We start from the raw sequence: 27,937 nt of genomic DNA, 5'->3' as shown, positions 1-27,937 counted from the left end.
GATCTAGAGTTCATTAAAACTAAATTGAATCAAAAAGCTCTATTTCAAATGTATCATAATCATAAAGATTATGTTATTTTAAGTGAAAATAACAAGAGGAGTTTCGAAGTCCTAATTGGCCTCTAACAAATTAAATATGGCATTTCTTGCTCAGTTCTCATAGAAAATGCATCTTTAAATAGTGCTTTAGAGGCCTGATTCGGAAGTAAACAGAGATCTTAAAATAAAAGATGTTGAATTGAAGATCCTTACATGTAACTTTCATTGTTTATCCCAAGGAGAAAGGCATCAGCTCCTCAGCCCTGAGCTCTGAATGCAAAGCATTAGTGACAAATGTAGAATTAGGTTATCATTATAATGCATTATACCTTTTCTCTTCCCTTTTCTCATCCTCAGAAAAATATCCATTTTTAGTCTTGTTCTTCACTAGCCGAAAAGCTCTTTTATCATGCTCTCAGGAGGAGATACTGATATTTTGTCATCTGTAGGACTCAGAATGTTTTTTCCTCAACTGGTGTACTTTCACCTACATAAACCCTAGCCTGTCTAAGAAAATAATAAAATTTCTTGAACATTATTCATGCCTTATATTTGAGCAAAAGGAAATCACTGAAAGGCTTGTATTTACTCACATCAAGTATTCATTTTTTCATTCTCAATGCAAAATAACATTTATGGGCCCTCAGAGCCCTTCTTTTACAGCAGCAAAAAATGAAGACTGGCAAATTCCAAGATCCCTTTGTATTTTTTTTCTTCTTTCTCTTGTCCGGAGTCAAGGTTAGCAACTAAGTACATCCATCCCTCAAGGCCTTTGCCAACATGAACATTTGTTTAAACAGAAATGAATATTGGCTGGCACTTTATGCTGAGAAGCAACGAAGTGTTCGTGGTCTTTTATTTTCCATCTGATCTCCACTATCTTGAGCTGAAGATCGAGCCAAAGGGGGCTGCTGCAGGGGCCTGCTGACGCTCAAAGATGTGCACATTCACCTGCCTCCCATGGTTTTCTTTCCCATAGTTTAGTTGGCACCCTGACCAGAATAACTGTACATTTTAGATGAAAGAGAGAGAAAACAGAAACTTGATAAAGCTAGACACTTCTGCTTTTAGGTGCCTCTGCCTTTGACTCTAAAAAAGGAAAGTAAATTCCTCCTTTCAGTGCCTTCCACTTGATGTTAGGTGCAGAGGAAATTGTTCTATTGAATTTAATGTGCATCAAAGAAGTTCTGTTTATAAAAATGAAGCTAGAGAAACCTCAAGATTTCAAAAGAAAATAAGCAAGGAATAAACAAGGAACCACAAAACAAGGAACAACCACAAGAAGATAACTGTCTCAAATAAATGTCAAAGTCATCTCTTCATTAATTTTTTGTTGTGAGCTAGCTTTTTTTTCTTGTAAGAACACGATGTCAAGAACATGTTTTAGGATATAGTGATAACACAAAGCATAGCTACCATTTATTCAGTATATTTTTAATTTCGTTTATTCCTCTTTACTACCCTGAAACTTATGAGGAGCTCCACCTTAAAGATGAAAAACCAAGCTCAGGGAAATTAAGTCACACAGCCGAATCCTCACAGTTAATAACTGAGAGAAGGCAGAATTCACACCCAAGTTATCGCAACCACGAAGCTCTTCTGCTCACTCTCTCACATGTCATCCATCCGCCATCTCACCAGTGTGCAACTCGAGCCCCTGCCTTCTTATTACAGTGCATTCTGGAACAGTTTCTTTCTATTGCTCCCTAAAGACCCTTTCTATCCTTACATGATGTGTGAGGGAACTTCTTACAGAGAAGACACTGTGAGGACATCAGGAGATATGAACGTTATTTCAAAGCTTTTATAGGAAAGTTCTGATTATTTTTTTTCACCATTTTCCATCTCTCTAATTCCCTTTATTGCATCCCAAACTGGGTGTTTATCCAGCTGGATGGTATCCAGCTGGTCATCAGCTGATGTGAACTGTCTAAAGGGAGGCGTGAACTTAATTACATGTGGCATAGTGAATGTGACAAGAGAGGCCTTGTCATTACCAAATATGCTCTAAGAGAAAGCACTGAATGGCAGATGAGCAGCCTAAATGAGCTGCAGAGATGGGACAAGCTGTCTCTGACCAAAGGGAGCAGAGCGGCAAGGCTGTGCTTGTGATTTTTATCTGCCCTGCTTTACAGATCTCTGGAGAGACTGCAAAGCCTCTGTTTCCCTCTGTGGATACAATTTCTACGATTAATAGAACTAACATGGGCCATTTTGCTTTGTTTCCAGTAACAGTTAAAAAAAAAAAAATGAGCCTCACACAGACTGAAGTTTTGCCCATTGTCATTGCTTATTGAAAAACAATTTGAATTGAAGAGATGAGTGTTAATGTTCCCTTTCTCTGTTCTGTACTTGCCTAGTAGTTTTCTCAAAAGGCCAAAAAATCAATTTAGACATTCCAAATATAAAGGTGAATAGAACTTTTTTTTTTTTTTCAGTAAGCCATAAGGGGCCATGAAAAGTCTCTGAGCAGCCAAGTGATACAAGAATAGCAGTGCTTTTTAAAGATTGATCGAGTGATGGTATGCAGGATGAACCGGTGGAGGAAACAGAAAGATTCCCTCAAAGGCTGAGAGCCTAGTTGGGCTGTAGTAATAATCTAAGTGCGAGGGGAGAGGGTACAGAGCCAGGCCTGAGCTTGGAGAATGGAAGGTGAAATATATTTCAGAAGAAAAAGTATTCACAACTGTTAGAAGAGATGAAAAACACACAAAAAAGTATACTTAAGAATCAAGCCTTAGAGACTGTGAGAAGTGTGAGAGCAATGAAAGAGGCCAGAAGCAGCAACTGGTTCAAGGAGAGAAAGGACAAGTTCTAAGATAGGTACAGGCAGTGTGTGCAAGTGAGGACATGGGATTCGTGCTGTAGAAGCAGATGAAAAGTGGATCCTCCCAGGGAAATAGTGCGGAAGCAGAAAGAAGAAATCTGCGGACAAAACTTTGGGAAATATTCCTCTTTGTGGTTTGTATGTGATGAGCAAAACTAAGTAGAACCTGCAAGGATAAGGCAGATAAGGAATTTGCATCATACGTGGTTCTTAACATTGTGGCTACTCAAATGACTATTTTAAATGAAAAGTCAAATGATTGTAAGGGTAACAAGAAAAAAATCAAAGGTAAAGAGAGTTTCAAAGTGGAGGAAGTAGTTGACAGAGGTATTATTAAAATTAAAATATAAAGAATGAGAAGGATAATTTAAATTTTTTTGAACAAAATCCCAGTAGGAAGAGTTGAAGGTGTGAATTCATGGTGATGCAATTAAAACTATCATGTATATTCACTGAATATAAATAATGAAGTAATGTTAGGATAGTGAGCCAAAAATCTTTTATGGAGGTAATCAAATAGCAGAAAATTTTAATTTACTTAAATATATTGTTTTCAACCTTGTGAACAGTAGTTGACATTTTTTTGTCAGTGAAACTCAGGATATTCTCCTTGTAAGTAGAGTCCTACATTCCTCCTTCGAAGGAACAGCTATAAAAAGAGTAAAGGTTTGGGAGAAAGGAGTCCGGGTATATTTAAATCTTTCTCTCACTGTTCTCCACAGTTTTTAGCTATTGAAATCCTACTTATAAAAAAATGATAAAAAAAAAATGATTCAAGGTGATTTATGAAAAAAAAAAACAGTCTTTTCAATGGGAGGAAAAAAAACTTTAAATATATAGATAAAATGCTAAGAAAAATAAGATTAGAAAAGATAAGATAGTCAGGTGAGCGGTTAGAATATAAAATGTTTGGCATAATTCCCAGCATATTTTCTGGTAATTGGTCACGAATTTACTATTTTGAAGCTTTCAAGAGGGGAGCATGGTAAGTTACAAGATCCATGTGTCCATGAGGAACAAATATGCCCAGAAGAAGCAATGATTTCTCAATATAAAGAAGACATTTTGTTAATACAATGAACAACATCCTTAAAATAAAAACAGCAATAAGTTTGATAGAGCTGCTTCTTTTACTGTCCTTCAATGTAAGTAAATAGTATAAGGTCCTAGTATATATATATCCAGTAAAATAATTTCACAAAGATTCAGTAACACAGTCTAGGGCACAATACTTAACTGTGCTGGCGTAATCTGGGATAGATTTTGGCCTGTCTAGGGAAATGGCGTCATGCTCTTCAGAGCAGCTTCCATAAATATTTTTTTTTGCTCAATTGAGCTTTTGATAGCTAGTGAGTTAGATAATCCCTGTCAGATACCTTAAGTGCAGATATTTCAAGTTGCCAGATATATGTGAAACCGTGTGCTTTAAAAGACAGCTGAGCCTAGGGTGGGATTGTCATCCTGAGGGACCTGACGGAAGCTGTACATGTTAATAGAAGACATCTTGTCTCCACACGGAGTGGATGGAGACAGCTTCTTTTGAAGAAGCAGTTTCGAACCTGATGTAGCAAACAGACAAAATTTTTCAATGCCCTAACCTCAGATAAGCAACTCAAAATATACCATTATGTGAAAGAAACCAAATGATTGTGTTTGAAATCTAGTTTTGCCTGTGACTAGCTGTGCAGCCTTAGGCAAGTGTGTTAATATCTCCAGATTTCAGTTTCCTCTACTGAAAAAAAGAGGTAACATAAATACTTATTCTAACTACCTTACAGGTGTGCCGTGAGCAGCAAATGCAATTGCTTTTGTGAAAGTGTTGTAAATTATGCACTTCTATGTAGCAGAATTTCTCCTCACTGATAGCAGCAAGCAAAGGATGAGAAAATCTCTCTGACAGGAAATGAAAACTCTCTGAGAGCTTCATTCTATAGGCTTTAGAACACATCCAGCATTTACCATGATATTATTATTGTTGGGCTTTGAAAAGCCTTTAAATGTTAATCGTTTTTCATTACTGAATTTCTACTTAATTGCTGCTTCTGTAGCTAATTTTTGCTTTGTGTTCATTTCCATATCATCTGCAATTAATATTTACACACTGTTTGCTTAAATAGCTCAGATAACACATGAGACCTAAAGGAGTCAAAACCTTCTCTGCAAAAACATGAATCAGATTATTTATATTTATTTTCTACTATTTTCAGTTTATGTGTTTTGATATTCTCCCTTTATATAAATAAAGAAAATGTGAATTTAAACACTCTAACTTTTGGTTTTACATAGTTAAATTGTAACCATCTCTAAGTCACTACTTCCATCAATGCTTGGAAATGTTTCCAATTTCGACACTACTTCTTTCATCTTGAAAACACAAAAAGAGTCTTATCATTATTTCTTCTTTGTTTTCCATTCGCTGTTATGAATTCCACTTCACCACTTCCCTATTCATTACGTGTTTTCACCTCGCTGGGTTAATAAATTCTTTTGACACCCACTGCCCCTTCCTTCTCTTGCTATCTCTCCTCTAAGAATGGCACCCATCAATATTGCATGCCAGGGGTGTGTTTGGAGAGCTCATGTCTGACAGCTCCCAGCCCAGCAGGGAGTCTTCTCCCTTCTGCTCCAACTCAGTGATAAGAAGAAGCCCTTCTCCTTCTGCCTCAAGCACCTGCTGCTAACAGAGCAGACTGAGAGACAGATGTTTCCAACCCCCAACTTTATTGCAAGGGCCACTTGAAATGGATTCCACTTTAGTCTCCTTCCTTAAAAGTTTAATGCTCACTTTTCAAGGTATACTTGTAACTAAAAGGTAAGAGTAGTGCTCAGGAAAATGTAATCATTGCTTTTCTTTTTTAACCCTGATAGGAAAAGTAGTATTAAAAAAGCTCAGGGCAGACAATGTACTATAAACTATGATACAATAAAAGCAAAACTTTGCTCACGTTCTAAGAGAATGAATTTCAGACTGGAAGGAAGGAGGAAAAACTAGGTTAAGAGGAAATGAAAATGAGGAGCCAAGAGGATAGTAATGAGTTATCAGGCTGCCAACCTTAAGATTCCAAATAAAAGTACATTTCCAAGTACTTCAGTAACTTTAGATTTAATAAAACTGCGTTGTTATTCAGTGAGAATGGAGATTATATTAAAAGATTAAAAGGAGACAAAAATTGTTTTGATTTTCTGAATAGAAGGAAAGAAAAGCCATAGATTGGTGAGATCCTAGTAAAATGTTAGAATGAGAGAGGAAGCAGTGATAGCCAAGTTTTATTAAGGGGAAAATATGCCAAGTTTTAATTGAGTTCTCAGAACTGATGATAATAATTGTCAAAACTAAGGAATCTCTAAGATTTAACCTTGCTTGTGAGCTACCAGTTTTGTTGCCACAGTTTTGAGGATGCTGATACATGATACAAGATCCCTGGTCAGAGACAAAGGACAGTTTATTGCTCACAGCAATAGCATTATCTAGAGTGTCATCATTTTTGTGCTAGTCTCCTGAGCCCCGGTCCTGAAAGAGTGATGCAAAGAGAGTCAGATGACATCTACACACTCAGTGGTTGCGTTCCAGGAAAGGACCCCCGAGTTTAGGAAAACTGAGTATTTTATAATGGAGGGGTAGACATGTTTGCCATTTGCTCCAGAGGCAAGCACTATCCTCATCTTCCAAGGCGATTGCTAGACAATCACCTTGAAAAGATAGTCGGGAACATGCAAAACTATGAAAGATCCATGGAGAATTGTCTTCCAACAATGTTTAAAAAATAGTAACAACTGCTATCACTCATCGAGTGAGGGCATAAATATAAGCTAACTTTTATATTATGTAGTATTTAATGTGTAAATCATAGATAGACTACAGAAAAATCCATTTCAAGTGGCTGCTGCAATTATAAAGGAGTTTTATATGTCCCTATAATACCCATGTGAGTGAAATGGAAAGATGTGAACTGGACGATGTACCTTTTAATGGATTTATATTTGACTGAACTAAATAACTCAAAGTATTGATGTCAGACTGGAGAGAGGTTTCAAGTAGTGTCCTTGAAAAGATCTCTGTCTCTGCCCTATTCTTGTATTACAATGTTATCAATAATTGGAATGAGAACATAAATGGCAGGCATATCAGATTTATGGAGGATAAAAGACTGGAAGAGACAGCCAATATTTGGAGGAAAGACATAGTGTTAAGAAATAGATGACCTGAAGTTTTCCCTGAAACTATTAAGGTGAAAGTAAATAGCTAAATATAAATTTCTGTACATAGGTTCAAAAGCCATCATTGCAACCACAGAACTATAGAGACTTAGCCTAAGAGCCTTTCATGTTAAGAATACATAAAGTGGTTAGCTTTAACAAATCGCTCAGCCTTCTTGGGGCTTCATTGCCTTATTTTATAAAGGAGATGCTTAACCATATTATCTCCATCTTCCCATCTAACTCAAACCTGCTGAATAATATTTATAAATATTGATAGAGAATGATCTAAGGCAACAATTTTGAAGACATTGATAATACTATTTATTCCAAGTCAAAGAAAATAGAAGTCCCTCTGTATTGTCTACTTGAGTATTACACTCATTTCAATATACTCCACTTTAATGAAGACAGACAAACATCTATATGAAAATGAAGATAGAAATATAGGGAGAGATCTGGAAACTACGCTTTTTTAGCTGAAGTCTAAAAAATTCAGGAATTGAGTCTGAAATACAGAAGATGTTTTAGAGACATCATAACAATCTCCAAATATTTGAAAGGCTTTTATGCCAAAGTGGAGAGAAAGTAGATCAAGGATATGTGGAGAGGTGTCAGGAAGGCAGATTGGGTTCATTCTAAGTAAGAATGTTTTGCAAATTCGAGTCCATAATAGATGAGGTGACCCTCAGTAGTAGTGGACTACAATTTGGGGTGTGTCTAAAGCACTAACCACATGTCAGCGTATTGTAGAGAGGCTCCTGCTTTGAAAGGAAGGTGGTACTTGTTGACCTCGAGGGCCCTTCTGCCTCTAAAATTCTATGATTTCATGATTTCTTAAGCCACCCTATCTGACAGAAGTAGTTTTGAGTACTGTTGTTTAGAAAGCATTAGTTTGAGTCCTAGCATTACTACTGTTCGTTGTGAGATTTGGGGCAATTCACTCAACACCTTGGGACTACTTTTCCATACTGGCTTATAGCTCAGGTTCATTTACTCATTTACTTGTTGATTACAGTCTTATTGGGGAAAGAATTTAAGGCAATTTTTTTAAAAACGTGAAATAAAGATTTTGAATTTTTAGGGTTCTTTACACCCAAACTCTCAGAGTATGAAGTATACAAGTAGAGAGATTTCTTTTTAAATTGCTATAGAAATACAGTTCTATGTTCTGTCTGGTAATATTTGAAAGAGTGAATCTGTTGTATGGAGCTGGATTATTCCTGAAAATCATTTGGATGAAGTTTAGCTCTATGGTGTCCTTATTATGAAGTCATTTTTTTTTAAAGTATTTTTCAAGTTAGATCCTAACAAACACAAAAGTATTTAAAATCTTGTGAGCACAATTACAAGTATTATCAGAAAACATGGTTATGTGACCTCATAAGGACTCTATTCCTTCTCATTGCATCCTGAAAGTATCCGAACATGAATTCAGAGGAAGTTATCAAAGGCAGACTTGTGTCTGAGGGAAGAGGATCAAAGAGATGTTGGCAGATCCACTATTTATCATAAAGTCTTACACGATCAAAGTCTTGGTGTAAAGAACACGTCTTCCCATTTAGTTCTGCCTCACCACCACCATCATCCTCCTTACTCCCCCCAAAAAACCTCCAAGAAGAAATTATTTGTTCAATTTTAGGTATAAAATCTCAAAGAGTACATACACACAAATACTATGGAAATGTCAATAATGCTGTTCTCTGCTCTCCTCCTAGGCCACCCATGGAAGACACTCAGACACTTTTGACCCCTGTGGTGAGCTGTGGGCCTCCAGGAGCCCTGCTGACCCGCCCCGTCATCCTCACTACGCATCACTGCGCAGATCCCAATACCGAGGACTGGAAGATACAGCTCAAGAACCAGGCAGCACAAGGACAGTGGGAGGTGAGATTCTGTTGGAATAAAGATGGAACACGGGAGCGATTCATACAAATAAGCAGGAGCAATCATGGGAATGCTTTTATTTTCAAAGCAAAACATGGATAGAATTTTAGCTTATACTCAAAATGAAGGAGAAAGAGAGAAGAAAGGACAAAGGGAGGAGAGAAAGAAGGAAGGAGGTAGGAAGGGAGAGAGATAGACAGACAGTTTGCTGATTGCTTTATCTACTGACTGATAGACACAAACAAAATGATGGTCAGGCATAGGGAATGTGCACTTAGGAATTTTACACAATTTTCTTTTAGAATATACATACTAGATCTTGGGAAGGGAAATATGCACATATTTGTTTGTTTCTTTGCTTATGTATGTATGAATGTATTTCAAATTAGGAGATAGAGAAACATTGCACCTGGGTCAGAAAAGGTTAGGCTCTAGTTCTTCTGAACTTAAGCTAGGAAAACAGAAATGGTGCATTTTCTAAACTCCACGAGAGTGAAGAACACCCATGGCAACATGGCTCTCGATGGGTGTTGCCATCACAACTTCTTAAGGACAGTGCTTTAGGCGTATTCTGTTTTTGACATCAGAACATTTCAGTTAGTGCAAAAGGATTCCCAGTTATATTTACTACAAAGATTTTATACCTAATAATCTTTTTAAAAGTTTATATGTTTTCATTATCCTTCAAATAAACAGTATCTATTGTTTAAATGGAAAATAGCCAAGAAAAGTATTACATTTTAGGTTATTCTCAGGAAAGCATATTTCAGGAATATGTTTATCAAAAAATATCAAATATTTTTATAAACTAACCCTGAATTTTTATATAATCAATGCAAAGAAAAGTATCTGATCTGTATGTTATAATTTTTGTGATTACTTACGATATTTTTCTCTTAGAGAAAAAAAATTTTGGAAAAAATATACATAAAGATTCAATTCCCTAATATTTTAAGAAAAAGTAGTATTGAAGTTAAAAGAGCAGTAGGGCACCCCTGGGATTAACTGGAGTTTCCTTTCTATGGACATGTTCTTTTCTTAGCCACATGAAGAGATCACTCTTTACCAGAGGACCTAAGTCCAGGATTGAAGTCCAGGGATACACTTTATGTTGAGCTGAGATCAGACTTAACCAAATTTAACTTCAACTCCATTAAACTTTAAATGATTTATCTTGAAGACTTGGCAAAGTTTTACTCTCAAGTGACCCTAAATTGCTTGCATGATTCTCTGCCTAATGCCCTAATACCCTATGTCTAGGTAATTTGCGTATTAATAACAATTTGAGTAATAATAACATCAATAATAAGAAGAAAATAAAAGAAAGAGATGAGAGAGTAGAGAGATAAGGGTGATGCTTATGAAAACATTCTTATACTTGTGATAGAGACATGTGGCGTCTTGATTCTTCACCATATTGTCTAGGAGACTTTCTGTAACATTTGACGATGCTTGAGACTTGCACTCACTCTGCTAGAGAAAGCAGCTTCTTTCCAGGTGTCTTTTTGGGACTGGAATAAATGCAGAGGTACTGAACATCTATCTCTCTTTCTGGTTCAGTTTGTGCTTCATCATTATCATTGGGCAAAGGTTCAGTCGAAGAAACAATTTCATGGATGCTGTGAAAATACAGCTCTTACTAGAACTCAGATGATGTTGTAAGGTCTAACTGATAAACAACCAAGCACTCAAAGGGGCTACTTCTTTCATATCTTTGTCCAGCCCCAGGGACTCAATTTATGATGGAACATTCATTTATTTTTCGGACAAATAACCATTTGCTCACCGTGAGGCAGGCCCACTGAAATACTGCGGGAAGCAAAGTACCTATAGTTCCTGCCTCTGCAGACATTAAGTAGCCTAATGCAGAGGCTGAGTCCTGCGCACACATGCATTTTACTTCTCCCGTGTGAAATTTTCTTTTAAATCTGAATTAATGAAAAGTTGGAAGATTTCACATAAATATCTAAACTTCCACCTTCTTTTGAAAAAGTAAAGATTTTGTGCTCAGCGGGCCTGCATTCCAGCATAGCTGCGATGGGCTGAAGCCAAGCAGAGACTGAGCTCCGTAGACAGGCCTGTGCTCTGCTTCACCGCAGTCTCCACCACTTCCTACTGTCTCTTGCCCTTTCTGCTTCACCTATTCTTATTACCTGGCTGCTCTGAGAGGCTTGTGGAATTGTGACCCTTGGCTTGTGGATTCTATGCTTGGTCTTTCAGATAATTTTTTTCTGTGGTCTGAGTCATTTGGATAAATCAAAACCTGCTGGAGTTGGTAACTATTTTTAAAAATTCATCACTTCCACTTATTTTTGGTCCTTGCTAAATATTTCCAAAATTTAAAAGGATAGACTGTTTAAAAGCTTGCATGAAAATTAACAGAGAAAAATCCATGGGTGTTGCCATATTGTGCTTTTCAGAGTGCAGCCCAGATTATTGAGGAAAAATAGTGTGTTGCTTCGGAAAGTAATTAGTGGGTGAATTTGGAAGAACGTAGTAGAGTAGTATTGTATAATTCCTTAATTTTTCTAATTTTTTTTCAAAACTCTAGATTTTTAGAGGGAAAAAATTACTATGCTATAATGTCATTGAAATAAAATAGTACTTTTGGATTCAGTAAGAAATTTAGAGATCAAAACATTAAATCCTCAGAAACTCAGAGAATAAACTTAGGTATAATGAAGTTAAAAGGATAACTCATGAATTTCTTTTGGAATTTTATATAGATTCCAGTAATGTAGATTCCCGAAAGATCAAAACATGCTAAGTAAAGGACATCGAAATAAAATTATCAGCACTATAAAGACAAGGGAAGTATAGGAGATAATGATGAAGAATGGAAATAAAGATATAATAAAGCCTGAGAAAGAAAAAAGAGCAGGGGAAAGAATAATAAAACTCAGGAGAAGAGGTCCTGTTCTACCTACCACCAGTGGCCACTGTGACAGCAGGATCCTCAGTGGCTCAACCATGGTCCCTTTCCTCTTGTTCCGCAGGATGTGGTGGTAGTAGGAGAAGAAAATTTCACTACCCCCTGTTACATTCAGCTGGATGCAGAGGCCTGCCACCTCCTCACGGAGAACCTCAGCACCTACGCCCTGGTCGGGCAATCTACCACCAAAGCTGCTGCAAAGCGCCTGAAGCTGGCCATTTTCGGGCCACTCTGCTGCTCCTCTCTGGAGTACAGCATTCGAGTCTACTGTCTGGATGACACCCAAGATGCCCTGAAGGTAAGTGGCTCCTGCCTGACCTGCCCTTTTCACCTTCACATCGAAGGCAAGGTTTGATGTGGCTACACACACTTAAAGAAGGTGTGTTTGCATGTGTGTGCCCAAGTTCATGAACACAAGTGTTTGGCCCCAAAAGATGCAGTTAAAAGAAATATTTCTCTGAGGCCATGCTGATAAATGAGCTATTTCCATTATGCTGATTCTTCCCAAGGGCTACTTTTGTTTATTTTCCTTGATTTCCTCTAATGAAAAATTTAGAAATGGAAGAATTTGGCAATGAGACCTATGGATGGTAACTAATCTGCTTCCATGTTTATCTCAGCTGTGTTCTTCCTATAAACGGAATTGGCGTAATTGCTCACACTGTATGTTCCTCTTGTGTGCCACTGCATTTATATGCTTTCCCATTCTTTTTATGAGGACTGCGAGGGAGAGTGTTAGCATTTGACAACAGGCTGCTGCTTTGCAGAATAAATGAGCTTAATTCCTGGTGCTATTATTGCCATTCATTTTATCTCATTTGAAGCTTTAAAGGATATAGTAAGTGCCTCTGAAGAAGTTACAATCTAGAAGGAGGGATAAAAGAAGCACGCCAAGGACTAGGAGACAAGTCAGAGTGTGATAAATGCTATAGATGAATGCAAAGTTCCATGAAAGTTCAAGAGAGGGAGGCATCTTATTATTTTAAGGAAATCTGAAAAGAAGCTAACATTTGATATTTGCCTTAATGGAAAATACAGTTTGACTAGCAATAACGGGAAGAATACAAGATTTCTAGGTGAAGGGAACAGCATGAAGAAACACAGAGGGAACAGTAAATACAGTTACTATACAGGCATATTACTTCCAGTAAGCTTAGAATGATTGGAGTTTTATTGAGATGGACCTTGACTGCCAGAGAGAGGAGTTGAGATTCAGTTTCTTGAGTTAATGGAGAGTCACTGGAGAGATTTAAACAGAAGAAGACATGATTGGAAAAATGTATTAGAAATAGGCTGATGTCAGTGGAAAGATAGAGTCAAGTTAAGAAGAAAAGCATAGTAGAGCTGGAGTGATGACGGGCATGAGAAGAGTATAGTTACGAAAGGTCCTGTTCAAGTAGCTCTTGCAGGACCTGGTGACTAACACTGAATGGGTGGAGGAGAAGATTAAGTCTGCCTCTGAGTAACGGCAACAAATGCAAGGGGGCAAGTAGCTTTGGGGTGTGGATATAATGCCTGTGCTTTGGGAAGATTAAGTCAGAGCTTTGAATTAGATATCAGGACAAAGATGCCCAAGGAACAATTAGAAATATGGATGTGGCTCTCTGAATGGAGAGCAGATCCTGAGATAGAGACTTGGGAACCAACTATATAATATTAATATTTGTCATTTGGCCATAGTGGTCAGAGAGAATATCAAGGGAGAATAGGGGGAGAAAATAATTTTTAAAAAATAATAAACATTACTGAAAACTTCCTATGTGCAGGACAAGATTCTAAATATTTTTTAACTCATATAATCTTCATGACAACCCTGTAAGATACCATTATCCCCACTTTATAGATATGCAATCTAAGGCACAGAAAGTTTAAGTTGCTCTAGGTCACATAGCTATTGAGTGGAAAGTTCAAGCTTCGTACCCAAGCATCTGGCCACAGTCTGGACTCTCCAGTACTAAAGTGGATTTTTCAAAGAGCCGCCCTCTAGAGCAGCAGTCCCCATTAGATTCTGTTATGAAAATCTAATGCCTGATGATCTGAGGTGGAGCTGAGGCAGTGATGCTAGCGCTGGGAAATGGCAGTAAATACAGATGAAGCTTTGCTGCTCACCTCCTGCTGTGCAGCCCAGTTCTTAACAGGCCATGACCAGTACTGGCCCATGGTCTGGGGGTTGGGGACCCCTGCTCTAGAGCATAGAGACCAAGGAGAGCCCTGCCATGACAAGAGACAAGAATGGCATCCAGCAAAGGAGCTTTAGAAAGATGAGTTCCCAAGGAAGGAAGAAGAGAAGTGGAAGAAAAATGTGTCAAGGGAGCCAAGGGAAGCAATTTTTCTGAAAATGGAGGTATTTCATTCTGGACTTTCCATCCAGAGAGTATTTCTGGGTCATGAAAACTAAGTTGCAGCTTGGGTCCATGGAGCAAATGAGATAGAGTCAGTCGCTAGATATATTTTTGATGGTCGAGCCTATAGGAGTTTCTGATGTTGAATAAATGAAGTGAACACACAGCTCTAGTGTAAAGCCTAAGGTTATTTCTTTTATATCTTTGCAAATGTGATACTTCTAAGGCACTGTCAGGATAGAAATCATCCCTGGCTTAAATTCTTCTTAAGGAAAACTGTATTTGTAGAGGATCCACGTGATCCGATTAAGGCAAATCTTTTTAACAATTCCAAGAGTCATTGCAAAAAGCATACTGTAGACGATCTTATATCATATTTGAAATATTTGGTACACATATTTTATACTCACACACATAGTTCTTATACTTAGATATTCTTGAACTTTCTTCCTAATAGACACACACAAATTCATGAAAAAAAAGTAATGTTTCATAAAATGATTTTGATTATTTTAATTAGAGGCCAACACCGAGAGAGACTGATGTACAGGTTTAAGCAGCGAAAATAATTCAGGAGCAGTTTGTATTGTGGTCAGTGCTTTCTGAATAGACATTTATAAATTCTCAGTATCTGGGGATCCAGGCACTTAGCCTGAAACAAATGTGAATAATGGATAAGGCTTTCTTGCACCCCATGGCCTTTTAATGCAGAAATACCAAAATTCTAGTTATAAGTGAATGACCTATCCAGCTTACCAAAGAGATAATTAGTTCTGGCCAACACTGCCTCACACCCATCCTTGAATTGGAACCTTGGGGCTGATAAATTCAGAAAAGCCCTTCATTACCTCAGTTCGGCCTTTTTGGCACCCCACCTACTAATGTGCCTTACTGGTCTCTTTCCCTTCTCCCTACTTCTCTAATCTCCATTATCCATAAATACTATCTTTGGCATCACCCCTTCCAAATATCTCCCCTTCTTCAGGTCCACCCTACTCCTCACTCATACTCTTCCCAACTCAGTAGTTCTGTATTCCACACACAAAGGAAACAGTTGGAGAACTTTAAAAAAGACCAACTCCGGGATCCCAACCCAAAGGCTCTGATCTAATAGGTCTGGGTATTGGTTTTTGTTTGTTTGTTGCACTTCCTGGGTAATTCTATTGTGTAGCCAAGATTCAGAACTATGATCCAAAACATTTTTACAGATCTTTTTGGAACTTTATTCCTATTAAGGACAAACTTTCCTATATCCTCAAATCATTTTCTTCCCCATTCTTTTACTTGTTCACATTAACCACAACTGGAACTTCCAAGTAACATGGCATCCCTCACGACCATTGCAGTGAGGACCACACCCTCTAACAACAAAGCCAAGAGGAAAAATGCCAATGGTTCTCATACCCCATAACCATTCCTGGTGCTTCACTCTACTTCCCAGTTTGTTCTCTGCTCCGTTATTCTTTATTCTGTTACTGTGTTATTTATTATGCATTTCAGCCCCTTAGCGCACAATCCCCTTAGTATATATCCCCACCTTAGCAGTACCTGCCTCATGGTCTTTCTTTCCACTCATTTTATTCCCAGCATCCTCTCAAATTCAAAATCACCACTTAATCATGGTTCCTTTGCCCAAACTTATTCTAGTAGACTTCACATCACCCCACATTATCTATCCACCAGGGTAGACACACTCTAGATTTTATCCTCATTAGCAACTGCATCCAACTCTGCTTGCTGAGATCTCCACCTGTCAACCACCCACCCCTCCTCTAACCATAACCATCTGACTTTCTATCTCTCATACACAAAGATGCATGCAAGCTACACTTTGTTCTTAAGGAAGAACTTCTTCAACCTTTTGTGTTCTATTCCACAAACCCTCATCTGCTCTTACCCGTATATACAGGGAGCTTACGCCCACTCTGAAATCTCCCATCTGAAGCTGCTACAGGTTTTTCTGATTCCCATAACTAAAGACGACCTCCATTGAACAAGCCCTCCACTTCTACTTCCAGGCTGTTGAGTTGCTCTAAAAAAATCATAAATTTCTAATTGAGTCTATTGCACTCTCAATATATTTATTATAAGCTGTGCTTCCTTTGTTTCTCCACAATCCTTTCATTTCTCTGCTTGACTCATTAAATTTCACAGAGCATTTCTTCCATATCTCTCCTGCTCTCTCAAAGTCCCTAATTGTGTCACAGCCCCTTCATGGTTAGCAACGACCTAACTTCTATTGTACCACCCAAGGGACAATCCCTCAGCTGTTGTCCTTTACCCTTGAAACCTTTTTTTCAGCCTCTTCTCATCTAACCTGGGCTCTGATGAAAAGGATTTCTACTTCCTTGTTTGTGCTTTAATTCAATTTCTATGCCACCTCCATCTCCAGCATGGCAAATGATGCCCTAGAATCGGTCTCCATAGACTTGATATGTTCTTATAGCTACTGTACTGGGGATTCTTTCTGAACTGTAGAAAGCCTCCAGAAGGTTGCACTGGGACAAAGAGGGAAGCCCAGTGGAGCACTTATTCTCAGGGCTCAGAACCGCACAGTCCGGAGAGCTATTAGAAAAAAAAACGATGTCTGGAGTTGAACATAGAGAGAATATTAATTCTCACTTCTTATCATATGTGCTTATATTGTCCATGTGGATGGAGGGGAAAAAAATAGGTACCACCATATCAGTCTCAAGCATTCCTACATCTCCCTACCCACCTCTTTGAGTTCAATTGCTTTCCTAACAATTTCTCTGAGTTTGTTAAGCCTGAGGGCAAAAGTGGTCGCCCAAAAGCTGTGTTTAGCCATTGGGAAGCACTGATGTAGAATTAGAATGCTAGGCAGTGACTGCTGTAGTAAATGTCAACACTGCTGGGAGACAAAGGAATTATTTTATACATCTTTCAGATGGGTTTCTTTTTGTGCATATGCTGGAAGAAGTGGTGGGAGCCATGTGCAAGTTGAGTTCACATAAAAAGATAAAGATGCTAAGAATTCCGAAAGTAGTTTAGAACCAATCCCACTTTCAGAAAGAGAAGTCACGCTATTGAAAAGATTGTGTTGGGTGTTATCACAGCTTTTCTCCTTCCTTTCTCATCAGGTGATTAAATTAAGAATATTGATTTTTCACTCCAATCTTAATATAAATAGACCAGAAATTAATAGAGAACGAGGTTATATCTGGGGTACGTTTAACACTCTAGGAGAAACATACATCTACATGGAAATAAGTAATTTCTGTCCCGCTATGCTAATGGCACAATTTATGAGAATTCTCTTTCATAATATAGGGATTTATTCTGAATTCTCAGATTCAGAACCTAAAAGAGAAGTTACTTGCATACAATCTGGGCAGTATGTTTATTGAGTTACTTGCATACAATCTGAGCAGTATGTTTATTGAATGCAATATAAACCAAGTAATATGTGTTAACATGAGCTGGCTTTCTTCATGTAGTCATTTGGCATGGAGAAGAGTCTTCTTTTCATTTATTCAGTTTTCACATACCCTAATCTAGGCTATAGTATGGTGTAGTAATGCTGTGAAGTATCATATTTTGTGAAAAAATAGGAGAAAATTAAAGTAACACTGAAAAATAAAGAAAGTAGGAAATCTGGTTAAGAATTGTGTGATACTCAGTTTTGGCGGGGCTGCATTCATAGACAGTCAAGTGGCCAGTAAAAAGTTTAATTTTCATCCTGCCACCTGGCACCTTCCTTACCAGTGTCCTTCTGATGCCCCCACCAGGGTAAACTGTGACTCTACTGAACCTAGAACACCTGAGGCCTTCTTCTTCTTAGGTTGCTAAGGCTGGCCCTCTATCGAATTGCCCCATAAACCATATCTTTTCTTCCAGTTTTTTCGAACAACCTCAAAACGAGCCTGACCTGTGTTTATACTTTCAGAGTCCTGGTCTCTATAATTACAGTTGGCCCTTGAACAACACAGGGGTTAAGGGTGCTGACTCCTGCACAGTCAAAAATCCACGTATAACTTTTGACTCCTTAAAAACTTCAGTTGTCCCTCAGTATCCACTGGAGATTGGTTCCAGGACACCAGCAGATACCTAAATCCACAGATGCTCAAGTCCCTGATATTAAATGGTATAGATCAGTGCATGTAGTCAGTTCTCTACATCTATGGATTCCCAAAGAGGATTGAAAATAGTTTTCGATACACAATTGGTTGAATTCAAGAATACACAGGGCTGACTGTGTATTTGTTGAAACAAAAACATTTATAAGTAGACCTGCACAATTCAAACCCATGTTCTTCAAGGGTTACCAATAAATTAATATATTCATACATGTAACACATGTATTAGATATTATCAACAAGAAGTGTGTTAAAGGCTAAAACTGTTTTTCCTGATGAGTATATGGAAGGATGTGGTGTGATAGGAAACTTGTGTCAGGCTGGCTGACTCAATTGGTTCTACCACTCATTAGTTCTGTGATCCTGGTCATTGAACTTGCTTCTTTGGACAGTCATTTAGTTGGCATCAGGGACCCTTAGAAGATTCAAGAAGATCATAGTTATTAAATTTCCTGGCACAAAATAGGTACTTGATAATGTTAATTATCCTTAGATGGGAATTTAGATAATACTGGCATTTTGAAGATAATGACTCAATGAAAATATCAACTCTAATTGCAGTCTAAGTGAAGGGCGAGTTTCAGGTTTGGTAGCAGGCTAGTTGGTCAGCCATTTAGGGCAGGGATCTTTTGGGTGCCTCTAAATATACTCCATCTTTCTCACCTTCTCATAAGGTGATAGGGCCCTGGTCCTGTCACATATTTTAGAAATAACTTGCCACACTGAATTTATTATTTAAGAGAGAAAGAAAACAGAGAAAATAGAAGTTGTAGTGAGCAGAATAATAGCGCCCCCCAAAGATGTCTACACGCAATGTTCAGAACCTGTGAATGTGTTACTTTACCTGGCAAAGGGATTTTGCAGAATTCTTCCCTAGAGCCTCCAGGAAAGAAGGCAGCCCTATCAACACCTTGATTTTAGCTCAGAGTTAGGCTTCTCATCTGCAGAACTATAGGTTATAAGTTTTGCTGTTTAAAGTTTCTAAGTGTATGGTAACTTATTACTGAAGAAATAGAAAACTAATGCACAAGTTAAAAAAAAGAACATGTTATGAGTGAAAAGAAATACAAGAAGACTTCAGAAGTTCTAGAACAACCTAAAAAATCCTATTCCTGATACGTAGATGTGAGAGATTATCTTTTCCTTAGAAGTGTGCCCAGAGGTGGACAAGTGACACAGCCACTTCCTTGAGTGTTACCCTTTGGCATTTTGCTTCAAAAGTGTCACAAACCACCCTGACTAAGCAGGCTGTAAGTGGCAGCTCAAACCAAGCATCCATGGCGGCGGCAGCTGTGGGAGCAGCAGGCAGAGCCCTAGAAACTGAGTGACTTGACGGGAAATGTTTGCACATGGTCATTGGAGTCCAGCCTTGTTATTATTAGGGATGAAGTATGGCAGACAAACTCACGGGGAGAGCAGAGCTCCCCAGCGTGAGCACGGGAAGAGAAAGTAGCACAGCCAGGCCAGATGCCAGCAGTGATGACCAGAGCCAGATGGGAGAGACCGGCTGACAGTCAGATGTTCCCCACAGCCAGCTCTGCAGCCTGAGGCCTGAGGCCAGAGGAGGAGTTGGCTCATGGGGAGCTGAGAGCAATGTGGCTGAAAAGCTGGCAGGGAACAAGGGAGAAGGATGGCGCTCCCTCTGGCCTCTGCTTTGGAAGAGTACAGGCCCACAGCCGCGATAACGACAGTGGTGACAGCCTTAGTAGGAAAGAGAGAAATTTCTCATCCCCAAACGACAAGGGCAGGTTTCAACACAGAATGAAAGCATGAATAGGAGCAAAGCAAGCTCCATAAAATCTGATAGGAGATGTGATTTTTTTAAACACCAGTTAGCACAGCCCTTGAAGGTCAGTCATTTGAGATTTAACACGCGTGGCACATTGAATGCTTGCCAGTTTGTTCTTTGTGCCTCCAGAGCCCTGTGTCCATATGGCAGACACATGGGGAAGGTGGGCATAGGTCTTGACTGTACAACTCAGCCTTTGGTGCTTGGTCCAGTGCCCTAGACAGAGCGTGAGTGTGGGTCCCTCTCCACAGAGCAGTAGAGCCTGGCCAAACAAAAACCCCTTGGAGGGCAAGGCTGGCCGCTACTTCATTTACTGCCCTTTGTGCTCTCACCTGTGGGGAGTGATCTTAGTGGTTTCCCCACAATAACTGACTCTACCTGTTCAGGGTCCTGGCACCATCCCCAAGCTCCTTGGCAGCACTAAATACAGTCGATTCAAGGCTCTGTTTCTATCAAGAATAAAGAGTGCACAGACAAATCACATCCAGACAATACAGAGAAAGAAGCAAGACAAAATAAAACAAAGGATTGATTTAACCTCCTCCAATGTTCTCTACCAGAAGAGATTTTAATGAGTTATATGAGATTTAAGTTTAATCGTTTGTATCTGGTCGATAAGATTTCTAATAAGAAAAGGAAAGGAGCAATAGGAGAGATGTCTGAGGGAAAACAAGACAGAGACAGAAAAGGAAGCTAAAGGCTAGATAACCCACAGATAGGATGTCACCTTTTGAGAAACTGGAAACTAAGACAAGTGCCCTGAGGAAGAAGAAGAAGGCACGATTCAGAGCAGCAGTGTGAGAGAGGAGGCAAGTTCCAGAGCAAGAGGAAGGTGATCAGAAGACAAGAGTGTGGAGAAAGAGCTGGAGTCCCAGCATCTCACATAATTCCCAGCGCGAAGTCACTGCTTTGCACTCGGGCAGACACTGGTCATAGTCTTAAACACACATTTCAGGCATCTCGCTGTATACAGCTCTGTCGCCTGGGGGCTCTCCTGTGCACTGTTTTTTGAGACTGAGACTTAAGGGAAATTTGCCCAGGCTGGAAAGAACTGGAGGAGGAAGAAGAACAAGAGCAGCAGTGGAGGCAGAGGCGGTCTAACCCTGGCAGTAATGCAGATGCAGAGTGAAACATTCAGGGGCGAGGAAACCAGAGTGTAGGAGTTGTCCGGCTCCTCCCAATCGCCTTGCTCTGTCAGGCTTAATGAGAGACGAGCCTGTCATCTCAGAGCCTGGGAGAGCTCTGGGTCCAGGCCAGAGGGGCTCCCTTTGTATGCACAGGCCTTTAAAACAGCTTGGATTTATTGTGGCTCTTAAGTGACCCAGGCTAATGGCTTGGCATGGATAATGTCTTGGTTTAATTGGTTATTGTGAAAGCTGCTTGTTACTACTGTGGAATCCCTTGTCCCTGACTTTCGAGCAATCCCTCACAGGTTCCCTAAATCAATACAGCCCCCACTCAGGGCCACGCAGAAGCCAGTGTTGGGGCAGACACTGCTCTGGGGAAGCAGTCATCTCACAGGATTGCACAGATCCCCACGGGCACCAGGCTCTGATGCATGGGGCCCTGCTCCTGGTGACATGATGACTGGGGTTCTTGTGTGTGTTCCAGTGTAGCAATGGGCTACAGATACCTCTGTTGATAACCGACCCTCGAGAGAATCTTTTCAAGGTTAACTTAAAAGGATGGAAATGAAATTGACAAAGGAAGTCAGAAAGGCACCCCTTCTGTAAAAGCCGAACGAACTCATCAGAGCACCAGGTAGAGTCGCCCAGAGCCAAATAAGGTACTGAGGTGGGAGTGCTGCCAGGGGGAAGACAACCTTTGCAAAGGAAGGTGACATTTATATTTCTGAGAACAAAGAGCCTAGATGATCCTAATTCCTCTATGGCATTTCCTTCCAAGGTCACGATATTTTTCTTAAGTCTTCCTAAATCTTTTGACCTTAAATATATTTTGTTCCTGTTCTAAGGTGTGTGAAATATCCTAATTGTTGGGATCCAAAAGCAGCCTGTCAGGAAGCTGTCTCAGAGCTGAGCACACCATGTGGGGTTACGTGTTTATATGTTGGTCTCCCTGCCATGGTCCGTGAGTGGTTTGAAGCAAGGACAGGGACTTACTTGTCTGTGTGCCCAAGAGCCTGACATGGTTCCTGGCAGAGCATTTGTGTTTCATTGATGCTGAATGAATGCTCCCAGGAAGATTAAGGAGAAAAAAGCATTTAACTGTGAAGTTATATCTTATTGATTCATACATTTATTATTTTTATGTTCTCTTATCTGTATCACCTGTATAATAACCAAAATGATTACATATAAAAGGAATTTTGAAAATCAACCTTTTGAAATACAAGTTACAGTATTTGTAAGGGGGATCAACTACAAAGTACCTGAAATTTTACTTAAATCACACCAAAATGGAATAAAAGCCCGATTAGCCTGTCAGGTGGGCTTGCTTATTCTGTCTTCTGACACAAAATTTATATATGGGATTTGTTGTACGTGGAAAGTCATTTCCAACTCATGCATGATTTTACATGATTTTAGTTGTCAGGAGTTGTTTTGTTGATTGATTGTAATATCTTTAATTTGCACTTTAATATTTTTAATTTGTGCTTTGGTTATCATCTTCTTTATTTTGTTGTTTCCTTTAAGTTGAACATCCTGAGTGTGATGATACTAGTTGCTACTTTTCCAGAAAAAAAAAAACAGTTAAATTTCAGTTTGGTAAGGATTCTTTTAACTGAGTCATTACTTCTAGGCTGATTTCTCCCAAAGGTCCTAGTGAGAGGAGAGCTGCCCAAGTCACCAGTCTTCAAAATGAAGATACACACTCCAGGCCCAATGAATCTATGGGACAAAAAAAGAAAACATTAATTCTTATGTTTGCCTTAGCTTGTGCTTTTAACTTTATATTTTATAATGTAATATATTAATATACTAATGTATTATTATAGTTCTATAATTTAGAAAGAAACATTCAAAATGCATGCACAGTTTTTTAACTGATAGGCCCACTCAATCACATATGTTTAGAGACCTCTACTCGAAGGTTGGATGCATCCTGATGGGCAGTTTATCTTTTACCAGGGTTCATGTCCAATTGAAGGGGAGAAAAAAGTCAGGTTTCTCTCAGTTCTCCGCACCTTTTGTGTCATTCCTGGTTGGTGACAGGAAGAGGAGCTTAGGAATATGGAGAGAGTTTGTTCTCTGGCTCAATTGTCTAAAATGGCACTTTACTTGGGACTTTCTCTCAAAAAAGGGCCCAAACCAGCCCCGTCTCTTTCCCCACGAGGGAGAACTCTTTACTATGACTTGAGGTCAATGCCAAAGCCATTCATGAGCTGACTCCAACCTAGACTTTGCACTCAAATTTCTTGACTTCAAGGTCATGGCCAATAGACAATTTAAGTTTTTTTTCCAATGATCCTCCCTGCCAAGAAAACTGACAATGCTTTTATATCCTCTGGCAATCTATGTTGATTGTGGGAATGGGGTGTGGATTATACATCGTTGGGTACAATTACCTCCCGGAATGCAATGCATCTTCTTTCAGACATCCCAGGGAGATAATTTGGACATAATGAAGATCTATAGTAATCAGATAATTACTATCGATTGCTCTTTAGACGTCTTGATGAGGTAATTAGGGTATACTGGAAAGAAGCTGGAATGGATTGATTGGCATGACTGTAATCTCAAAGATTTCTAATTGTGTTTCTTTTCTTCTAATGGCTTATAAACAAACATCATTTTAGCTTTAGAATTTGTCAGGTGCCAGGTTCACTGGGAACATCAGCTTTCTCTATTATGCTAACTAGACACTGAACATGAACATGATCAACATAAGCTCATTATGCCCTTCTGCTGAAGCAGAAGAAACTCCAATTAACCCTCACTTTTCTTATTCATCTTCATTTCCACATGGCCAGGTTCTTGTCCAGGAATGGAGTATGAAGTGTTGTGGGAGGGTGTTCCATGAAGAACATGTGTGACTCTGGGTTAGGTGGATCTGTATGGCCTACTAGGGACCCTCAGAGCCTCCTGATCTGCAGGCACAACAGAACCAGAGCACAATGACACAACATATGTGTCCAGGTGGCCAACTGACTGGTTGGGGGCTGGCTGGCCGCTCAGGCTCCTGTCACAAGTAATAGCCACTCATCAGCCAGCAATGTTGAATACTCTCAACGTCAATATTCTCAAGCAGCTGGACCATGCTCATCTCTCCGTCAACATGTTATTTTTGCCTCATCTCTTCCATTAGACACTAATTAGAGGAGTCCCTGCCTGAGACCACATTCCATATTATCCTATATTTCCTACACCTTATAGGACCTTTCAACAGCTTGCATTGTTCAGAACAGTGGCCTGACTCAGAGATGATGGATGCTGACAACTGATCACTAAAGAAGCAGCTTAAAATGAGCTGTTTACATCTAAGCAATGATGTTAGTGAGCTCTGCATTTACTGGACTGCAATCTGGTTCCATACTTACAGTCCTCCACTATGACCCTTCTGTACTTGGTACCCTGGTAGGTGTTCAATACATGTGTATGGAATGACCCGAATGATTGTCTGTGTTCTTGAACCCCATGCTTTTAGCTGAAATTTCACCAAGATGAAAATTGTATTTTGCTCTTATAGTTTTATAAAATCCATTATTTTCTTGAACTCCTATTTTTTTTAAAAAAAAGGTCACAAATTGTCTACATATTGAACCACTAAAACTTTTGGAGCATGAGAGGAGTCAAGTGTGTACAGGGATGGTTCAGACAGCAAAGGAGACCCAGGATATTTTATTCATTGATAACTTGTGGTTAGATGCTATTTGTATAATTGCAGCTGTATTTGGAAATGCTTCATTAACTCCGATTAACTGGCTTGAGAAATGGAAGTATATATAGAATTTGTCTTCTTTTACATCTTTGTAGTATAAATGAATTTACATAACAACTTTTTGCATCAGCCACAGTTTTTGAGAAATGAGGTGTTCTTTTTTAAATTTAATCTGAATAACTGTTTAGTTCAATATTTGGTGCTGAAAAAAACCTTCCTAATCTGCATCAGTATATTTTCTTCTAATAGAACATATAATGAGCATATTTTAATGTTTTAAAATTTTGGAATCATGAAATGGATAATTTTAAGCAAAATTTTATTCTTTTATTTCTATAGGTAAAGAAACTATGAAAATCTGAAAAAAAAATGACAAAAACACATTTAAAATTTTTATTCATTAGTTTGTTTTACCAAGTCTAAGACATGGGTTTGTCTTCTAGTTATTTGCCCCTTTCCCTAAAAGTTCACTGAAAATTTACTTACTTATCTATTTATCTATATGTCCACCTATTTTTTCTTTCATCTGGATTTTTTCCCCATTTAGGGTTCTGATTGTTATTTTTCTGTATTTGATTAAATATTTTGCTCGTCTGTCAGGAATTGCAGACTGTACTAAATTTGCCTCACACCAGTGTGATGTAGATTGCTGAAGCATAGTTGGTGGTCAGTAGGATCCAGTTCCATACAAATCGGCAGGGGCTTTATTTGGAGGGTATCAAGGCTGGCGAAGTGTATGTCACATGTTGTACAAGTTAGCAGTGTCAGAGGAGGCACAATGAGGAAACATACCCGTTTGATGAGGGAACTGACGGAAGTGATACCATTCAGTAATTTGATTTAGGTTTTGTGCATGTCATTGTAGGAAGTTTTGCAGCTTGAGAGACAGATGGGAGGACAGCTCCTAGAAGAACCTAAGGCCCTTCATTTCAAAGGCAGCACCCACAACCTGCGCCTGTCGATTCACGACATCGCCCATTCCCTCTGGAAGAGCAAATTGCTGGCTAAATATCAGGTAAGGTTCCTGAGCTGAACTAACAGCTTGGAGATTGTGCCACGAACAACTAAAATTATTTAGACATATGTTAATCTTACATCAGCACTTGTTTCTCCAAAAATAGTTTGGGATTATTTAAGATTTTTGAAAAATACTCAACACATAGTTGAAGGAATGCTCTTTTCTTAATTCTCCTTCAAATAATTGTACAATAATTGTTTTATTTTTGACAAATAAGACTTCCAAGTTCATCATTTCAACTCATTTTCTGAGTAAATGTTCTATTGAATTGATGTTTAAAGGCCTCAAAATGCATTCATAGGAAAAAAATCTAAGAACATTGTTATCCCTCATGGCACAAATTAAGCTTCAACCTTGCTAGGTTTTACTTTGAAAACTTAGAAGGAACCCCAGTTTTGAAACTGAAATAACATGAAAAAATAAAACCTGGTTAGGATTTTATTAAATAACAGCATGAAAATACTGCTCCCAAGTCTCACTAAATGTACTTGTGGAAGCTCAGGACTCTCCAGGGGCTCCCACCTCCTTTTCCATCAGTCAGCCTGCGCTCTCAGGAGGCTGTGTGATGGGATCCCTAGCTTCATACCCAGTCCCAGGAAATGCAGACACACTTGGATAAGCTGTGAAGCCTTGTTTACATGCATGCAAATCCAGCACACAGCCCAGCACTGCACCTGGACTGTTTTCGATTTCCTGATATAACTCAAAGAACATACTAGGAGCAAAGGGAAGATTTTCCAGCTCTCTTCGTATTCTCATAGGTCTAGTACTCACACATAAATTGTGGGAAACAAACCTACTAATTTGCTAACAATCTCGAGCTTCCACAGAGGTTGCATTCCAGACTCTTCTAAATCACTCAGCACTTGACCGAGATATCCAGCTTTGAACTTTCTCATTTCAAATCTTTTCTTTTGCTTTCTTCTCCCTATTTTGCAGCTGCCATAAAAGTCCACAATTTTCCCCCTTTTATGAACAATTTCCTTTGTGCAATCATAATGGAAAAAACTATTTTTATAATAATGATAATTTTATATTAATTCAAGCTAAGCCTGGATGAATTCTTACCATCTGCCAGACACTCATGGACTTTGGTTTATCTCATCTAAACCTAGCTGGTCTATGACTTCGGATCTCTTTTACTTACTCTTTCGCAGATGAGGAAACTGAGGTACAGAAAGGTTAAGTAACTTGTCAAAACCAGCAAGTAGGCGAAGGGAGAGTGTTCTAATTTGTATTGACTCCTCTGCTCTTAACTATTGTATTCACCCATTTTTTATGTATCAACCTTTTATTTCTTTCCTTTATTGACAGAAGATTCCAGGATGGGCTCTGTAAGGTGGTCTAGACTTTTAAAAAATGTATGTCTGTTAGAAGCTTGGTGCTTTTAAGCCCGAGACTTTTCTGTCGCAGCTAACCAAGTCTACGGTTACCGGCTGTAGTGTGTGTTGCCCTCCCCCGTCCTGTGCAGAGGGAGGGTACAGGCATGAAAAGGGACCGAATCAGCGCGTTATTCTTTAGAGCTTCTTTGCTTTTCCTCAGACTACCACGGCAGGGAAAACTTTTAATGATCAATGACCTGAGTGTGTAGGTTTTATTTTGAGAATTTTCGAAACAAAAAATCATTTACAATGTTTTTGTTTGTTTGTTTTGGGGGTGTTTTGTTTTGTTTTGTTTTGTTTTGTTTTGTTTGTAAATGAGAGACAAGTGCCATACTGGTTAGGTGTAGATTCTAGAAGCCGACTCCCTGAGTTTAAACCTCAACTCTGCCACTTACTACCTGTGGGACTTTGGCTTATTTATTTAATATTTCTGGGCTTTTTCATCTGAAAGGGGTTTGGGATGTACTTATGGATAGACCTGTTGTAAGGATTAAATATGGTAATATATGTAATACCGAGAAGAGTACTTGGCAGTCCAGTGTCTGACAGTTACTTCTAATATTAGTCTCTCATTTGTGGTTAACACTT

General features: G+C 38.9%; 1 protein-coding gene across 1 annotated transcript in view; it reads left to right on the top strand.

Moving 5' to 3' along the window:
• Positions 1 to 27,937, top strand: part of UNC5C (unc-5 netrin receptor C) — a 341,084-nt gene that overhangs the window by 299,263 nt on the left and 13,884 nt on the right. Inside the window, exons 12-14 of the mRNA XM_039845741.1 lie at positions 8,782 to 8,950; positions 11,947 to 12,180; positions 25,815 to 25,964. Coding sequence (XP_039701675.1) covers positions 8,782 to 8,950; positions 11,947 to 12,180; positions 25,815 to 25,964 — 553 coding nt within the window. The remainder of the gene's footprint in view (positions 1 to 8,781; positions 8,951 to 11,946; positions 12,181 to 25,814; positions 25,965 to 27,937) is intronic.

This window comes from Pteropus medius, unplaced genomic scaffold, assembly GCF_902729225.1.
Source record: "Pteropus medius unplaced genomic scaffold, Ma_sr-lr_union100, whole genome shotgun sequence".
Classification (NCBI taxonomy): domain Eukaryota; kingdom Metazoa; phylum Chordata; class Mammalia; order Chiroptera; family Pteropodidae; genus Pteropus; species Pteropus medius.
This window is presented reverse-complemented; position numbering and strand designations above follow the sequence as displayed.